The 19,778-nt window shown below is 43.2% G+C and overlaps 1 protein-coding gene across 1 annotated transcript in view; it reads left to right on the top strand.

Annotated features, from left to right (window-relative positions):
* The first annotated feature begins 12,536 nt into the window (after positions 1–12,536).
* MGAT4B (alpha-1,3-mannosyl-glycoprotein 4-beta-N-acetylglucosaminyltransferase B) overlaps positions 12,537–19,778 on the top strand; it is a 95,221-nt gene continuing 87,979 nt past the window's right edge. Inside the window, exon 1 of the mRNA XM_045026128.1 lies at positions 12,537–12,776. Within this exon, the coding sequence (XP_044882063.1) occupies positions 12,680–12,776 (97 nt within the window). The 5' untranslated portion in view covers positions 12,537–12,679. The remainder of the gene's footprint in view (positions 12,777–19,778) is intronic.

The following is a 19,778-nucleotide window of genomic DNA, read 5'->3' as shown; positions in this document are numbered from 1 at the left end:
GAGCCTGAGGAGACGGGGGTCTAGAGCGGAGGGGGCTGGACTCTGGAGCCTGAGGAGACGGGGGTCTAGAGCGGAGGGGGCTGGACTCTGGAGCCTGAGGAGACGGGGGTCTAGAGCGGAGGGGGCTGGACTCTGGGGCGGGGGCGGGCGAGTGAAAAGACGGGTAGGGGAGGACAGGCGGCTAGAGCCTGGCGTGGGGGGTGGGGGTTGGCTCTTGGTGCTGGGAGGAAGCGATACCCGATCCCCCGTGGGTGGCGACAGCCCACAGGGAACTCGCCTTGTGAAAGCCATAGGTAACTGTGACTCAGCACTTTCCCCTCTGCTCCAGTCAGAGGAGATGGAGGTGAGGAAGGCCTGCCTGGCACTAGCTGCCCATGCCCACCTGATGTTTTGGGTGGGGTTCAGGCCCCCCAAGAGCAATCGGTAACGCAAAGGTCTTGCTTGCAAGTGGCTCCATAGGTGATCAGAAAGACCACAGGATTTGGGACTGAATTAAACTGATGTTCACTCTAAGGCCAACAGTTTATCTTTACTGTAAAACCACTGAAGGTAATACAGATATAGTGGGGATGAATTTGGCCCATTGAATCTAAAGCACAATTTAGAAAGATGCAATTAGATTTAAAAGAATATTTTAGAAAAAGAAGTTTTTATCTACAACATCAATAACAAAGAGTTAATACAGTATTTGTGTTCTGGCAGCATCCACAGAACCAGGTCAGGACTGGGGCCCCATTGTGCTAGGTAATATACAAATACAATATAGATGGTACTGCTCTGAAAAAATGCATTTTAAACACCTGTTGTATGCCTCACTCTTTACACTATTTGTTTACCTTTTGTGACGCTATCTTATTGTTTTACTTGTACTAGTACAAATTACGAACCATCCATCGTAAGTCTATTGTTGATGAAACAGGAGACAGTTATAATGAAGGACAGTTTGTGTTTGCTATTTAATCCACTGTGCTCACCCCAAAAAGTAATATCATACAGATTCTGCTGTGTGTTGGACTCTTGCCCCTCCCTGAAGTGTTTTGAATACCAACAGGGAGTGAGATAAGTTGCAAGATACAGAAATCTGTACATTAGAACTGTATTCATATTATTCTTCCTTCAGTGCCTTTTTATCCTTGTATGCCTCTTGTGTGTTCTCCTCTTTCTGGTTTTCTCTTATCTTTCTTCCTTTTATTCTCTTTCCAGATCCCAGTCTTTTTTGCCTCTTCTCAACAAAGCCAGCAGATTCTTTTTACTTGACTCTGCTTTAACAGGGCTATTTAACTCCATGCTACCTTCAGATTTCAACTAGTCCACTTTTGGCAATAGATGTGCTGAGGAAATCTGTCTCCCAGCACAAAAGAATTAATGGTTCCAAGTGTAGGAGACAAGCAAGAGGGTGTTGGGTTCTTTTAATCAAAATATAAAACTCTAAAGCTCTATATAAGAGCTTCAAATGAATGAGTGACTACAGATAATATTTAATGTCTTCAGGTCTCAGTGTAATGGAAATATGATTCAGTTCACCTGAAAGTGATTTAACAAATCTTCAGCACCCTCCAGCAGCTGCCAGTTGGTTTTGATATCCAAGGCTTGTCAGTGGTTTTAAACTTGGTTAGTTAAATACAACAACATCTGTGCATCATTCAAGAACTTACAACACTGAGGAATGAAAATGAAATTGATGCTTCTGTCATTTTACAACACAGCATCCAAGAACCTCTGGTGTGGAGACATGACTGCCTGCATAACTTCTGCTATGCCACAGTATGATATCCAAGGACCTTCAGCACTGAGACACAGTAGTGTTACTGTACCTCACTCTATGGTAGATATGGCATCTGAGACCCTTTAGCCCTGACTGGTTGTGTTGCTTCCATAATGTTATTGAGCAATGATAGGCAGGACGGAGTGGTTGGTGGAATGGGGCTCCAAAATCCATACTCTTTGATAATCAGAAGGTGAATGTGTTAATAAGATCTGCCTCAGATTCAATAGGTAGCATATACCTGTCCTCCTCTTAGTAAATGTAGCTAAGTAATTATTCTAATCATCTCTCCTGGATCTGGATTTTTGGGACCTAAAAATAGCTGCTTGCTGACATCAAGAAGGATGTTTGCAAGCTTTCCAAGTTTGTTGGCAGCAATATTTGCAGATCAGATACAGTTGACAGGATCTTTAATCAGGTCAGATAAGAGTCCAGCTGGCAGAAGAAGCTGTCTGAACCTTCCAAGTATAATTAAAGCTGGATCAATGAGTATTAGGTTCCCAGTTGGTGTTAATTTTGTTTCGCCTTAAGGGCCTGCTTCCCTGATTTTTAGTGACACATACTTAACCTAATGGGAAATCTTGAGTGGCCTTGTCATGAATTAAATGCTCTTTAAAGTTAAGAGAAAGATTTATTTCTTTTTTAGGATGAAGAATTAAAAAAAAACCAAAGACATATTTTAGACTCATCAGTATATTCAGCCTCCCCAGTTAATCAATGAAATGTTTGAAGACACAAGTTGATTTTAAATTAATTATTACATGTTTTTTATTTTAAGTATATTTATTTTTATATTAGACAGATTTGCTCTTTTTTGCCTTAGGAAGAACCACTTGAGTTGCTTGGTAATAATGTTTTATGGCCATTGATCTGGCTTGAAATGATGAGTTACTGTTTAAACACATGAGCAGGTAAATAGTGCTGTGTCTGTAATGAAACATTTTACTAGGCTTGTAAACACAGGTTCATGGGGATAATGATCCTAAACATGAAAGAGTTTGTGGTCAAAACAGAGACATAATCCACTAGCCCTCCCTTTTTTTCATCTCATTTAAATTTGGGATTATTTCAAAATGTTGGTGAAAGTTATTGAGTTGACAAGTCATCTGTTTATCCACAAAATAGAAACGGCATATCCACCAGCAATGCAAAGATCCCCCTCCCCACACTGTCTTTGCCAGTGTACCTCAGTCATGTCCTGGCAGGCTCACCTCTAGGCCTATATGTACTTTCTGTCCTTTGTCTCTGTGCTGACACTGCCAGTAGCACCAATTAGTGTTATTTGTGAAGGTGGACCTTTGTCCCTACTAGGAAATGGTCTCAGAACATCAATTCACTTTCTATTGGCACTAACCTGGCCTCAGACACAGAAACACTAACAATTTTTGGTATTAAAAACCTGGGTAGTATTTAGACAAGTGAAAGAGAGGTGTATTCCATTCCTATTCACCCTCCACAAATGTTTGTCCTATAGAGTTCTTTTGGGATGTTAGGACTTCTCCATCCCTCTCACAGATGTGCTAAATACTGTTGCTCCAGTCTCCCAGATTAATTTATACATCCATAAAAAGCAAGAGCTGCACCAAATTAAAAACAGAAGCAGATCTAAAATTTGGCTAGTGTGAACTTTAACTCAGTTAGCAAATATGAAAGGTGGCCAAAAGCCAGAGGAAGTTTGCCTATCCTGATTGGTGTGTATTGAGTCATGCTAGGTCTTCTGTTTATGACATCATGCTCCTTCCAGAAGTTTCCTAGCTGAAACATGACAACAAAGGTAAGTATTTAGAATTTGCACTCTGGGGCCTCATAAAGGGTACTGTTATTTGCCTATCTTATCTGTCTGTAATTCACCTATGTCCCATATCACTGTCCTTTCTCCTCAAAGTCTGCAGAGCTTCTCATACGGAATCTGATCCAGCTAAAGCTCCCTTTCCCTGCACATAATTGTTGCCACAGGAACAGAAGTGTATGTGTGGAGAACTTCGCAGCTAACTGAAGATGACATCTAAGAATCTAAACTGAGTTTGACACATTCACTTATTACTGTGAATAATCCTCATGTTCTCTATAATAGAAGGTCCTCTCTCCCTCTAGACTATTCTCCTTTTGGAGAACAAGAGTGTTTCAGAAAAATAAGTGGATGTGAGAGAGATGAAATCTCTTTGGAAGTTAAACTAGGCTTCATCTAACATTTGTCTTGTTCTGCCTGTCCACTTCATATTGTTATTTAACTGAACAACTTCCAAAGAGCTTTTAAAGTAGTGATCCTTCTAGGGTCTTTGTCATGTTTGGCCAGAGACAGGAAAATGTTAAGGTTTGTGCACTTTTTGATTGTATCTCTGAAGTATGGAAACTCATTTAGAAAGTATTTTGTAGGGAACAATCCTGCATTGGGACTAGACTGAATTATGATAAAAATGGAAAAGATCTTATGTCTATGCGTCTATGATTAACCTTGGCCTTACATTTCTGGCTTCACAGCTTGCATATTTTTTCCTTGAGCTTTTGGGGTAACACATGGCTAAAGTTGGCCTGGAGATCTTAGGGTTCATATGAGCTTTGATAATTTTTCTTATGTTTGCTTATGGATGCTATTTTTGGCATTTCTATCATGAAAGCTTTCAGTGGAGAAGCCCAGGAAGAAAGTGTAATTAAATAAGGTTGACACCTGCCCTGAAAATTGCTGCAGTTTTCATTTTTGAACAAGCATTAACTCTAACAGAAAACAATAAAAGATACAGAGGGAGCTTTTAAAAGTCTTAAAGAGGTTACAGTCAATCAGATGATGAGTAAAGTACTGTATATATGTGTACAAGACTGGGGTTAATAGGACAGAATTTTGTGATACACTTGTTTTGTTTAGAAGCCTTTGTAAAAGACTGCTCTGACTGCTGATTTCCCATTCAAAGAGGATCACTATCTGATTCCACGAAAATCTACAATTCTGGAGCTATGTGAAGGAGAGAAGGGGCTCAGCATTTCAAAAAAAGCATTTCAGCTTTCCTACAATCTTCCTCTTTTCTTCCCTCAAATCCCGCTTAAAAACTGTCTTCTACTTTAAAGTGATCAGTCAATTCCTATACCACAGGCTCATTCGCCATGTACTGTGTGTGTCCAGACTGTTTTGTTTGTCTGTACAAAACTATAAACTCCTTGGCTCAGGTACTATCTCTTCTTTGTAAAGCACTAAGCAGAATGCTTATGCTCATGGAATAATGATACTTTTTCAGCTGAGCAGGGACTCTTGTATCAAAACAATCCTGCCCCAAAGGGTTTATGTGCACAGAAGGATGATGACATGATGTATTCTGCATGGTGTTGAGCTAGTGTTTGGGGTACCAGTTCCACCTACGTTAGTTTAATGCGGGGAAGGGGGGGTTTCAAATGTGGGAACTGCAGATAGCTTGGAAGTAGAGTTGAGATCAGCTGCAGCAGGAACTGTGCATAAAGCCAAAAACTACCTAGGCTGAGTCACTGTCTTTCTTCTTTATGTCAACATGCTCCTCTAGAGTTTTCCTAACTGAAATATATACACATAAAATCTTCCCACAATTTTCTGTCGGCCGTCTGGAACCCCCCCGCGGAACCCCCTTGGACTACTTAAAGGAACTCAGTCAGATGCCTGTGACTCAGCTGAGTCCCGTGATGATCACTTTCCTTTCTCCCCAAGGTTGGGGAAGGAACTGTAGACTGGGGATTAGATAATGCTTGGGATCAGTGATCTAACATTCCCCTCCCGCAGACATACACACAGACATTTTGCTTCGTCATTGGCACAAGAGCAGGTCAGTATAGGGTGATTTGCAGCCTGCAAAATCCAGGCTCGAATCAGAGTTCTTCAGCTCCTGTGTCTAAGAAATACTTACTGTGCTCCGTGGGGGGAGGCAGTCCTTTCTCCTAACCCTAGAGTATTCATAATTTCACAGAGAGACTATTTCAGGCTGGGATAGCAGGGAGTTTAGATCTGAAACGTTTACTTATTGCTGTGTTAGGTTGGGTTGTGTCAGAGCTTTTCTTCCTGCTTTCTTCTTATCAGTGTCAGCTCTCATGCAGTGATCTGCTTCTGCATGCCTTCTGGGGTCCTACAGGTAAATGGCCATAATCAGAAAAAATCTCTATGTAAGATTGGATGTAGAAGGATTTTCTTTCTCTCTCAAGGTCACAGGCAAGAGAGAAAGCAGCAGCCAGCTTTATTTTCATATTTTGAGGTTAACCTATCCTGAAGGATAGCTGTGAAATATCAGGATTCTTACATGGGACATGTCATCAGTCAACACCAATTTTAATTGGAGTATCATAAAATGTTTTTTAAGCACAAAGCTTTCTTCACGCTACATAGAAGATACAAAAGAATGTGCATGAGGGGGGACACCACACACCTAGCACACTCTTAGTGTTATACAAATATAAGAACTTAAGAACCAGAGAGCGAGAAATATATATATATATATACACACACACACACCAAAGTGTGTTCTTTAGGAAATGTTACCTGTGGCCAGCTCCTTAAATCAAAGAATTCAAATGTGGCTAGTTTTAAGTGCCTTATTTACAATATTGTTTTTGCTTTTCTAAAGATCATTCAAGAACCTTTATACAGTGGTAAAACAGTCTGTGGAACCCGCCTCTCAAGCACACTGACATGCAAAATAAACAGGAAGTGAGGTCACTTGTCATGGGAAAGTTATACAACAGCAAATAAACTAGCTGGAACAGCCCTGAACTGGAATGGGGGATGGGCCAAAGCAAAACCAGGGAGGGACCCAAAAGCCTTTGAGGTTTGAGGAAGTTAAACTCTGGATATAAATTGCTGCTCAAATCTATCTCTAGATTTAATAGATCTTTTCCATCCCTAATTTATACGATACCTTTATAACAGCCTCTAGATTTAAACCTCTCTTGGCTGCTGAGAATAGGGTTGCCAACTTTCTAATCACAAAACTGAACACCCTTGCCCTGCCCCAAGGCCCCACCGCTGCTCACTCCACCCCCCCCTCCCTCCATTGCTCTCTCCCCCCCCCTCACTTTCACCGGGCTGGGGCGGGGGTTGAGGTGGGCTCCGGCTGCGGGTGCAGGATCTGGGGTGGGGCCAGAAATGAGTGGTTTGGAATAGAGGAGGGGGCTCAGGGCTGGGGCAGGGGGTTGGGATTGGGGAGGGGGTGTGGTGTGCAGGCTCTGGGAGGGAGTTTCGGTGTGGGAGGGGGTTCAGGGCTGGGGCAGGAGGTTGGGATGAGGGAGAGGGTTCGGGGTGCAGGCTCCAATCGGGCAGTGCTTACCTCAGGCGGCTCCAGGAGGCAGCCAGCATGTCTGGCTCCTAGGCAGAGGGGCAGGCCATGGGGCTCTGCATGCTGCCTGCAGCCGTCCCACAGGTGCCACCCTTGCAGCTCCCATTGGCCACAGTTCAGGAGTTGCAGAGCTGGTGCTTGGGGCAAGGGCAGCACACAGAGCCCCTATGTCTAGGAGCCAGACATGCTGGCTGTTTCCAAGAGCCAGGGCAGGCAGGGTAGGGAGCCTGCCATAGCCCCGCTGCACCACCGATCAGACTTTTAGCAGCCTGGTTAGCACACACCAGGGTCCTTTTTTGACTGGGCGTTCCAGTCGAAAACTGGACGCCTGACAACCTACCTGACAAGGTGTTTTCAGTTGCAGGCTTGGGTCTGAAATGTATTCTGTATTGCCAACCCCAAGTGTTCAGAAATCATTAGACTGGCTTAAAAATCATGCTGATTTTTAAAAAAATATTATTTTTATTTGCCTTTAGGAGTTTGAGCCTTTGCAGTTCATATTTTCAAGCTTTTCTCTTAATTCACGAGAGTTAGAATCTTCCTTTTAAGAAAAATTAAAGCTGATTGTCTCATATAATCACATGACTTCAGGAGCATGAGGGGAAAGGGCTTTAAGAAAAACACCAAATATTGCAAGACTCATGATAAAATTGCAAGAGTTGGCAACACTGTTTTTTTGACAGGCTAAGTGTTGTTGACCTGCATTGTATGGTATAAATACCATCCATTTATTCAGGCCTTTATGAGGGAAAAGTGTGATTATGGAAATTATAAAGACCTATATCCTAGGGTGAGACCCTAATTAATTTGTCTATTAGTAATGTTTGTATATATACCCACAAAACAGGTAATAGGTGAATTTTACAAAAGTAAAAATAAACAGATTAGATATGATGCACTAAATAGTATTAAGTATTTTTTCTTGATCTCTCAGATGGCAACAAAATCTCAAGTGACATGTGCACGACCAGACCTTACCTGCTTTCTTCCCATCAAGTTTTCCCCCTTGGCCCTAGCTAAACATATTTACTGCTTCCTGTTTACCAGGTTTAACATGTATATTTAAATACAGGAGACAGGACCTGGTATGGCTTAAGGTTTCAACTATTTTCTGAAGGTGAAAACGCTGCTGCTGGTGTGTGGTTCCTGGCTATACCAGCTGTTATGATTTCACATGATAGGTTGAAGGTATCTGTATGGCATTGTCGTCTTTGGTATGAGATTAGCTCTTATCACATTCCTGTAAAGCACATTTCACTAAATGGCAATGTGGACTGGATTTGAACTTGCAACACAGAGATGACAGAATTCAGGGGTTAATGTCTCAATTGTCTTACAAGAGCAATCTTTATTCACTAGAATAGTACCAATTAAGTCAATTGGTAAGTAAGCATTATGTGTGTGAATAAGGTATTCAGGATCAGGCTTCTTTTGTTTAGCCTTGTTTACAAACAAACAAAATCAGTTTCAATATATTCATTTGCTCCTCGGCAGTAAAGAAAATGGGACAAATTAATTCTTTGTGTAACTCTCCTGACTGATTTAAATATAATAAAAATGACCATATGAACAGACAAAAACAGACCAAATCATTTAAAAATCTGATTACTATTGGTCAACAGCTTGGCAAACAACTTGAGGTTATAACCTTCTAGTTTCAAGTCCTTTACAAATTATGTTGCTTTTCCAGGCAATAGCTTCCCTTTGCCATGTTCATCCATCATTGTTTTATTCTCCGTAGACATTAGATGCCATTTCCTTTAACTAAGATTAAATGCCTTTGCTAAAATGACATAAAATGTGCACTGCAAAGCCACATTGATCAGGACATATTTGCATATTAAAATTTTCATAAAACTCTGCCAAGCACACCTGCAGGGACTTCAGTGGCTACATATATCTGGGCTGCTTGCTTGACATAGAATGGTCATTCTATTAAACTTACCTATTCTTAGAACCCACTAAATCAGTGGTTCTCAAACTTTTGTACTGGTGACCCCTTTCATATAGCAAGCCCCTGAGTGTGTCCCTCTTATAAATTAAAAACACCTTTTTATATACTTAACACCATTATAAATGCTGGAGGCAAAGTGGGGTTTGGAGTGGAGGCTGATGAAATCAGGCTGGTGGAATCAGGTAAGTTTTAAACTAGGGTAAACTGCACCAGTCCAAAACACACTGACTCAGTCATATCTACACAAAGGTGTTTGGCTAGAAATGCAGAGTAGACAAGGCCTCAGTAAGGACTATGGAATGGTAGTTTTATCACTCTGTAAACAAGCACATCACAGAGTACCTGTTGAGGAATCAGTAGTTTAGAAATAGGAAAGCTACATTTACACAGAAGTATCTTGGTAAAAGTCAATGTTGGGAAAGGAAATATGGGGAAAAACCAGTACATAACCATCTCATAAAATTTTAATGAAATATATTTTTTGAGAATCTGTCCAAGTGTAGCAATGCTCCCATGATGAAAATTTCATGACCATATTGTGTACCTTGGGGGAATTGCTGTGACTGAGCGCTAGCTTCTTGTGACATAATTCCAATTCCAGTTATGGAACAACTATAAACCAGTGCAGAATGTCATGAATCAATGCAGATATTCCATCATGCTCCATAACAAAGACTGCCAATCTACTCCCCCCACTTTGTTGTCAAACACTGCCTTCTTAAATCCTTGGCATATTTATTTATAATGATTTAGTTATTCTTCCTGTAATAAAACATCTTTCTGGTGTGCAGGGCCTTTGTCAATGACAGGCTGTTTTGTTCTGCACTGCTGCAGTGTATTTTCAGTTTCATACTAAGTGCAATGAGCTATGGAGAAAGCTAGAGAAAGCACTCAGAAATGTGCTTTGGATGATAAGGGTGACATATTGTGTGGGTGGGAGGGGTGATAAATTAGGTTATGACACAGAGGGTTTAATCCTACTTCTCTGGAATATTTAGTATTTCCTATGATGGAAAATAACATTACAAAATGAGAACATTAGAATTGAGAACTAAACCTATTGGAAAACACAGGATTGAACCATTATATATTGTGCTGTCTTTATTGCACATTGTTCCTCCATTTCCTCTCCTTCATCCCAGTGGAGACACATGTGTGTTGTGTCACCAGTGCTTTGTGAATATAAATCTAGAGAAGGACCAGAGAGAGATACACAATTCAGATCTGAAATCTGTATTTTGATACCCCCTTTCTCTGACAAAGTATGGGGCTGTCTGGATCCAGGGTTTTGGTTTGGCCCATTACAGAGGTGGGGATCAGCTTCAAAATTCAATTTTAGATCTGGATTTAGATTCCAAATCCCTCAAGTGTTGGGAATGTTTGATTATGGGGTTATAGTTGAAAGCCACTTCCTTACAAAAGAGCCCACAGGCATTCTCCCTTTCTCCTCCTCAGACCCCATCCATCAGCATAGCCAGGTAGCGCAAGGCCACCTCTTAACTTCCGTTTCCGAAATAGAATAGTCAGTGACTCCCCAAATACCACTCACTCTCTTCTCTCCCTCCGGTGCTCAAAGCCATGGAGGAAACAGCAGGTGGCGCTGCTGGCTTGGCTGAACCCAGTGCCGGCCATCCGGACACATCACTTCCATTCCATTGCATTTTGTGTCTGCAATCAAACTTTAGAAATATCAGGAAGAGGAAAAATCCATGCTGGTTTTTGTGCGGCTGCTTCTTCAGATTAACACAGAACGCAACCAATGATGCAATGTTTTTACTTTAATGTATCTTCTTTGCCTTCTGCTAGCAGGTACGAACCACTGTGAGGCTTTCAGGTGTATACTAATGATACAGGTGTATCCGCAAAAAGAACAGGAGTCCTTGTGGCACCTTAGAGACTAACAAATTTATTTCAGCATGAGCTTTCGTGAGCTACAGCCCACTTCATCGGATGCAAGTGAGCTGTAGCCCAGGAAAGCTTATGCTGAAATAAATTTGTTAGTCTCTAAGGTGCCACAAGGACTCCTGTTCTTTTTACTAATGATACAGTATTTTTTCTTGTATAGTGTTGCTTGCTACTAGCACTATTCCAGCTAAACGTATGTCTGTGTTTGTATTATAAACATTTCCCGCCCCTAAAATGACGTTTTAAATTTTGTCACGTAAAATGTTTCCCCAAAACTTTTAAGTACAACAGAAAAAATAATCCCCCTCACTCCGAAAGCTTCTCTATCAAGGACATGTTATCACTGATGAATTGAGGGGGCAATTTAATGTAGATGATACAGTCTTTTCCGTTATACAGTGGGGCTGAAAAAATCTGTAGGATATAACCCTGTTCCCCCCTCCCCAACATGTAGCACGTTTTAGTTGCCACAAAAGTGAGCATGCCTTCGCGTTCTCTAATGAAAAGTAAGGCTACACTTTTTAATATAATATCCCCAGCATCTGTGCAGCTTCACACCCTGAAAATTACATCGATGTTAAAGCTGACACCAAGTAAAAATATTGACATACTGACTATACTAATAAAGATGAAGAATGAGGCACTATAAAGTGATTTAAGGCAGTAAATAAGATGCTTGCAACTTAGATGTATGGTTTATTTACCCGCTAGCTGTGAAAGTATTTGCTTTCATTGTTTTGGGTGTTTCATAATTTTCCTTTTTATATTTAAATGTAAGTGTTAAAAGGCTATTGCAGAGTGAATATAATTTCATACAGCTATTTAAAAACCACTATTATATAAATAATCAAAAGGAAAAACAAACAGGACAGCGACTAATGAATAAGAGTTAGCAGTCTTATCCAATGTTGCATTACTTAATACAAGGAATCATATTTAGAATTAATCATAAAAGAGTGAGAGAGAAAATACCCCAAATGGGATTATTGCAGGGAAGCTCCCGTTTGCATATGGGAGAAGACGCTGTGTATTAATATTATTCTTGTTTTCGTTATTCAGACAGTGAAGTAAATCCCCAAAGCCGGTCGCCTGCCCCCGTGCATTCACCTGCCTTGCTGTGATTAGGTATCGCAACGGGCAAGGGCTTTGCCTGCCTTTTGTGGGGCAGCGTTAGAAGTTACCATCCCGCTATTTATTGTGTATCAGTAACACACACACACACACATCAGCACGTAGATTTCCGTGCACACTTACCCACACATCATGCACACGGTTGCCCTCGCACGCTCATATGAGCCCCGGAGCTTGCACAAGCACAGGGCCCCGTTTACACGAGCACGCCCTGGCACACTCACGAGGCCCTGTCTACGCGTGAATACGCCGCCACCTGTTCACGGAAAGGCGCGCGGCGCCCCTTGCACACGCACATCGGCCCCCCGCCTCCCTTGCACGTCCGCCCGGCCGCAGCATGTGCGCGGCTCCTTTAACTCGGTGCCATCTCCGCCCCTTCCCCTCCCCGGCGGCAGCCCCCTCCCTGCTCCGGGGGCCGCGCGCGGCAGCCCCATCCCGCTGGAGCTGGCGGCCCGGCCGGGCGCGGCCAGTGCATGAGGGCAGCGGGCGGAGGCGGAGGAGGAGGAGGCGAGTCCCTCCCGCCCACCGCGGCTGCCCCCGCCGCCTCCGCTCCTCGCCGGGGCCGGGGCCCGGGAGGCTGAGGCCGCGCCGCGCCCGGGACATGCGGCCTCCCCCCCCGCCGCCGCGGAGGAGGAGGAGATGAGGCTCCGCAATGGCACCTTCCTCACCCTGCTGCTCGGCTGCCTCTGCGCCCTGCTCTCGCTCTCCTGGTACGGGGCCTTCAGCGGGCACAAAGGTAAGGGGCGGCCGGGCATCGCCGGGGGGGGGGGTCTCTCCCCTCCCGCCCGCCCGCGGCCCCCCGGGCCCTCGCCGTGCACCCGTGGGCAGGGCCTTCAGTGAGCGCAGACCCCGAGCCCTCCCCCGCCGCTCTCTGGGCACCCAAGCTCCTGCCCCTCCAGCCTGGCACCCGGGACCAGGGTCCCCCCCCGCTTGCTCCTCCTAAGGCAGCCAGCCCCTTGCGAGCCCTCTTCCGCAGTGAAGCGATGTCTAAGGCTCACCCGTTCTGCTCCTCCGCAGTAAGGGGCTGGCGAACATTTCCTTTCTCCAGGGTGTGCATCCCAGATCCCTCCCCAGTACTCGGGGTCTGGGTCAGGCAGAAAGGCAAGAGGGACCTGGGCGCTGAATAGCTCCCTGGAGCTGCCCGCCTTCCTTCTACCCCCTCTGTGTCCAGCTGTGCCTGTCCTCTTCTTTCTGCTGCAGAGTGTGAAGTTCCCTCTCCGCCCTCCCCAGGGGTACCCAGGCACCCCCTAGGTGCAGTGCTGTATGCCTACACGCTCCAGGAGGCTTTCCTCTCTCGGGATTCCTTCTGCAGCCCGAAGTTCGTTCTCTGTTTGCAACCAATTCCGCAGCCTAGACTTGAGCTGTAAAGGTGCATCCCGTGGGCCAACGCTTCCCAACCAATGATAATTCAGGCTTTTTAAACTGGTACCCTGGGTCAGTGGTTCTCCACCAGGGGTCCAGGGCCTGCTGGGGGGGGCCGTGAGCTGGTTTCAGGGGGTCTGCCAAGCAGGGCCGGCATTACACTTGCTGGGGCCCAGGGCAGAAAGCTGAAGCCCCACTGCATGGGGCTGAAGCCCGGGCACCTGAGCCCTGCTACTTGAGGCTGATACTGAAGCCTGAGCAACTTAGCTGTGCAGGAGCCCCTGGGCAATTGCCCTGATTACTACTCTTCAACATGGGCCCTGGCATTTATATGCAGAAAAATAGTTGTGGCACAGTTGGGCCGTAGAGTTTTTAAATAGCATGTGGGGGGGAGGGACTGAGAAAGAAAAAGGTTGAGAACCCCTGCTCTAGGTTCCCCTTCCTCCCCTCTGAACTAGACTCTTGTTCTCCCCCATTGTGAACTTCCCATTGTTTATGTGTGCTCTGACCTGCGAGGATAAGACTGGTGTTTCGAGTAGCAAAAGCTCCTGTTTGGGGTTAGATCCCACATTCTGAATGACAAGCAGCAGTTAATGCTCGGTACAGCCAAGTTCTTAGTCTGGTAAACTGATAGCTTCCTGAACTCGCTGGGAGCCCGTTATCATAGGCTGTACTTAATTCTCTCGTTCCTGAGTAGCCTTGGCTGGAGACTGGATTTTCCTTTGCTTTGCTACCTTGTCGTCATCCTGAGCTGCTTTATTTCTCCTGTAGCTGAGTTCTGAGTGTGTCCATCTGTGGGTTAGCTGGTCTGGGGATTTCTTTTTCGTTGTAGCATGTAAGTATTTTTCAGTCATGGCTCACCCCTCTTTCAAACATTTCTGCTCCTCATCATGGCCACAATTCACGGACTGAGGAAGTGGATGCAGAGCTCTGTGGAGCTGATTTGATGAGAGGAGTCTTTGCAAAGTGATGTAAATCAAGTGCCTGTTGGTCAGGACCTGGATGAACAAATGAAGACATCTTTACCAAGGCTGTATGTGCTCTGTGGCAAGCATGACCTAAATTCTGTGGCACGGCCCTTGAGTTTCACAGCACTCCAGTGCAACAGACTGTAGATACTGCAGCAGCTGCAGAAAATTTAAAAAAGGAGTTTTGTATTGAATTAAATATGAAAATGAATAATAAAACCAGTGCAGTAATCCCTGTGTTATTTAATATGATATCAAATTAAATTTATTTTACACTTCCCTTAAATATTTAATTTTCAAGTGTGCTGAAATTTGCATTGAGAACACGTAACTGTATTGTTTAAATAATTGGGGGTGAGGGGGAGCTGGAGATTTTGGAAATGGAAAAGAGACATCTGGAGCTTTTGGCATGTGGAAAGGTGCAGGAAGCAGTTTGGGATAAGCACACTAGCTGAATGTTTGCTAAAATGATCAGCAGTGAAATAGTTAACAGTATTAGACACTTAATTGTCATCACTAGGTTTCAAAATTAACACCCTATTCACTTTCTCTTTGAACACATATTTCAGATTGTTTTAAAAGCCAGTCAGGTAATACACTGTTGATTTACAGCTCCAGTCAAATGTAGAACATTTTCTTAAGTATAAGGGCTAGAAATATAACTTAAAAAAATTAAAGCTTAGCTGATGGAGCACAATTCTGCAGAATACACAGGGTCCTGCTTTTAAGTTAGATTCCATTTACCACAGGCACCCCCCTCTGCCTGCAGTCACATATATACATATATACGAGAGATTCCTTACGTTTTTCTAGCAGCGTAATAGCCACCTTTCCCCAGCCTGTCAGTCACAGCTACAAAGTCCTGTTTTTTACTTGGCTAGTGAAAAATTACTGTAGTTGCTTCTGAATTGCAGATGTCTGTTTCTGGTTTGAGTTAGTTAGTGGGTACTGCACCTTCCTTACTCAGTTGACCCTTCGTTCAGTTAGTGTCTCTACTCTTTTCTAATTTTTGCTCTTCTAAAAGTCCTTAAGTCTGCACTATCCATCTGTCTAAGGTAATGGTTGCCCTGCTTCCTCTCATCCTCCATTTAAACGACGATTCTTTTTTATTGTTGTAAAATTGATTTTGGCTTTTTATGAAACATTATTCGGTTTTCCCGCATTACTCATCAACTAAAAGGTTCTGCTAACTGTTTCTAGCATGGTTTAAATCCCATTATAGCCACCTCCCTACAGAGCTTCAGATAGCAAGATTGCTGAGAATGATTTTAGGGCAGAAGTGTCTATAACTGTCTCATTGGCTGAATATTACTTTTGAGATTTTCCCCTTTAAAAATCCATGACCTGCTTTGTTATATTCTTTCAACCGAAAATGCCAAACCCTGAGGTAACTTGCCCATATGTATGTGTACAGGAATGGTCTGGAAAGCTGCTTTCCTCTGATGGACACAGATGTTGTTCGCTATTTTAAAAGAACCTCAAACACCTCACTGTATGAGCAGAATGGCTAATTAGTAACTGGAGTTTCCTGAAGTGTGGTTGCCAAGTTTAAAGAAGCAGATGTTTTCTGCAGTATTCTAACCTTTCATTTAAGGGATTATTTAGGGTGACCAGATAGAAAGTGTAAAAATTCGGACAGGGGGTGAGGGGTAATAGGTGCCTATATAAGAAAAAGCCCCTATATTCGGGACTGTCCCTATAAAATCTGGACATCTGGTCACCCTAGGATAATACATTTAGCCTTGGCACTGTTTTAGTTTGTCGTGGCATGTTAAAAGGATGCCTGCTTTTTCCCTCCTTCCCAGTCCTTGATAAGGTGCTAAACTGACCACACGAGACATAAAAGTACAGTAGAACCTCAGAGTTACGAACACCAGAGTTATGAACTGACCAGTCAACCACACACCTCATTTGGAACTGGAAGTACACAATCAGGCAACAGCCGAGACAAAACAAACAAAAGCAAATACACTACAGTACTGTGTGAAACGTAAAGTACTGGAGGGGGGAAAAAAAAGGGAAAGCAGCATTTTTTCTGCATAGTAAAGTTTCAAAGCTGTATTAAGTCAATGTTCAGTTTTTGAAAGAACCACCACTGCATTTTGTTCAGAGTTACAAACAACCTCCGTTCCTGAGGGCTCATAACTCAGAGGTTCTACTGTATCCCCATTGTATCTCAGTGCTGTTTTGGAACAACCATCTCTAGTGACCTGTTGATGCTCCAGCTGGAACTGTGATTTTGTTACTCAGTAGTGTCATGGCCACCAACTGATTACATGTAATAGGGTTCAGTGTGTGTCTATGCAGCAGCTTTCCTGCTATTGCAGTGGCATTTGCTCGGGTTGGGCCCGGCCATTACCTGTGATGGTCCCAAATACAGCATTGTCTAGGCAGAAACAGAGTGGCACCGCAGAGCCCCAGTTCCTGGGGGACTGGGGGCTTGATACTCCAGAAGGCCTGAAAGCCACAGATCATGGGGTGCAATGTCTCAGAGCAGGAACAAACCCTCCAGCCTCCTCCAGCCGCCCTGGGAGCTGCTGCTTCTCAGGGTTGGCCCCTTCTCCTTGCCCTCCACCCGTTCGCTCCGCTTTCTCCTCCTCTGCCAAGGTGCTGGTCTCCTCCGGCCATGAGTGGGGGCCATTGACAACCACCACTCCGCCAGCAGGGGGCTGGCGTCCAGCTCCTCGGCACTGTCTGCTTCCCAGTCAGACAGGGTGGTGCCAGGTGCTCTGCGGGTGGGAGCGGGACTTCCTGGGGTAGAGCCATGACTCAAGCTGTTCGGGGGGTGGCTGAACTTTTAAATTGTCCCTCCCTACTATCAATGTACACAGTTTGGGAGGGGGCGTTGCCTTCCCAAACTTCACCTATGGTTGTGCCGGCAGACCACCTTTGGGCCATAGCCCACAGTTTGGGAACTTCTGCCCTAGTGTATAATGAAAGAAGCATTTATGGTGATCTCTTAGGGGCATCCTCTCATACTCTTCTGGAGGAGAGAGTAGTCATGGTATCAAAAAGATTGAGAAACGCTGCCCTAAGCTATGTAAAAGAACCCTTGTGACTAAATAGTGGGAGCCACACCCCTGAGTTGGTAATGAGAGAAGTAGTTGGTCTTCCATTTCTTGTTTCTCTAAGTGAAATATTTTAGTAATTTTTAAAACAAAATTACTTGGCGCCCAACAATTTAAAATTACCCTTTTCAACTCCTGTCTTGGTCTTTTGAGTGACTGTCTGTGTGGCTCATAAGCTTAAAGTGAAGAGGATCTCTCATGAGGTTAGATGTTAATTGATACCATTGATATTTATTACAACTTAGCTCACTGTATCACAAACATTGCAATGATTCCAACTGTAACTTTCTAATGAGGTTTCAGTGGGGCAGGTTTAGAGACCATGTAAGGGGGCAAAATGGTGTTTACTTGACTAAAACTGGATTTAGACGTCACACTTGTATTGTTTTGAAGTGCTTGCTTGGTAGGTGATTCTGAAGAATAAGGCTCACTGGGTGCAGCTTCAATCCCTAAAGAAAATGACAGTCTGTAACAAAATCTCTGTATAAATATGCAAGCCAGTCTCTCCTCTATAGGCAGGAGGATCAGAGCTTGCTGTACTGCTAAATAAGGGGGTTTATCTTTTATTCCAATATGCAGGACTTTCCTCATTTCCCATGTGTGTTTCCAAAACTGTATGCTGATTTCCTTTCATGTAAATTGTGAATGCTCTTCTGAGGCCTTGTCTGTGCTGGGGATTTGCTCCAATTACAGTTGTTGTTGGCCAGTCACAGGTGTAGCTGCACCAGTGCAACCCACAATGTAGACAAGATAAATTAAGACTTGTACTGGTGTAGCTTTATCCCACTTGAAACTGGTGAATACAAAGCCTAAGAGTTCACCAATGTAAATGGTTCCACAGAACAACAATGGCAACACAAAAGTCACATAAAGTCAACACATAAAGTCCCAGAGAGCCAGATCCATACTGATTATCTACTAGAGGCCAACTCCTTCCTGGAGACTGCAGAATGTAGAAGGATATCATTCAAATGCGTGACAAACAAGCTGTGCGTGAGCAGATCTGACAACCATCTCTTGCACGGTATGTTGCTTATCATAACTCGTGTGATCGATGGCTTGAATGCAGCACGATTTGCAAATTGTTTTGCATACGATTTGCAAATTGTTTTGCATACTATTTGATGAGACTTAGCCTTGGACTGATACATTGCAGTCTGAGAAGACCTGAAGAACTTTTTGTAAGCTCAAAAGCTTGTCTCTCCGACTAACAGAAGTTGGTTGGGTAAAAATGTTGTCTCAACCACCTTGTCTCTCTAATATCCTGGCACCAGCATGGCTACAACAACACTAAGTGCAACATTGTGGCATTCACACACACTTATCAGAATGGATCCCTCTCTGTTTGGGGTCAGCTATACTTCTGTAACTTGTTTTGTTTCTAAGTTGGACATTCTTGTTTGTACTTCATTTACACCTTTTTGTATGAATTATAGGTACAGCTATTACTCCTATAGTGATATTCTGATGAGCTTGAGAATTTTTGGGGCAAGAAAGGATGGTCCAATGATTAGGGTACCTGTACTGAATTCCCTGCTCTGTCTCAGATTTTCTGGATAAGTCACTTAGGGAACTGAGGCACAGAGATACTATCTGTAAAAGGGAAAATAGGGCAGTGCTATCTCACAGGGGTATTGTGAGGAGAAATATTGAGGCACTCAGATACTGTGATGATAGGGGCCAGAAATGTATCTAAGATGGAAAGGTCATAACATACAGAAAGGAGGTGATAAACTGACCAAGATATATTTAATATTTTCCCTGTACTTGTATACTATGAGTCGGCCAATTTCTCATTCATTTGATTCAGTTGGATTCATTTAAAAGAAAACATTGATTTATGCTTATATCTAAACATACATTGATTATTTACTTGGTTTCAGCTAGCAAACAAGGGATTTGTTTTACATTAAAGTAACGCTACCAGTCATCTGTAGAAGGCTTTGAAGTCTGCAGAGCTGTGAACTAACTGCTTTAGTAATAAAACTGGTAAATGATTGATCTATCCCAAAATGTAACTACTAGTGAGTAAGTGGATGAAAATTGATTTAAAAAAAAAATAATCAAGGAAACTGGATTTTTAATTTAAAGTGGATTCTTTGATTTTATTTAAATCATAGTTTTTTTTCTTTTTAAAAATCTGTTCAAAATGAAATCTGAATTTAATACAAAATATGTTAAGGCCTAAATTTATTATAATCTCTTAAAACATTTAAATACAAAATAAATGGTAAATCCATGAGCCTCTATCAAAAACTTTGCATTAAAGGCTGCTGTTTTATATAAAGAAAAATGTTTTTCTCCTGATTCTAACTTTTGAGGTCACAGCTTTATAAATAT

The sequence above is a fragment of the Mauremys mutica genome, chromosome 8, assembly GCF_020497125.1.
Source record: "Mauremys mutica isolate MM-2020 ecotype Southern chromosome 8, ASM2049712v1, whole genome shotgun sequence".
NCBI classification, from domain to species: domain Eukaryota; kingdom Metazoa; phylum Chordata; order Testudines; family Geoemydidae; genus Mauremys; species Mauremys mutica.
Note: the sequence above shows the minus strand (reverse complement) of the source record. Positions and strands in the feature narration are given on the sequence as shown.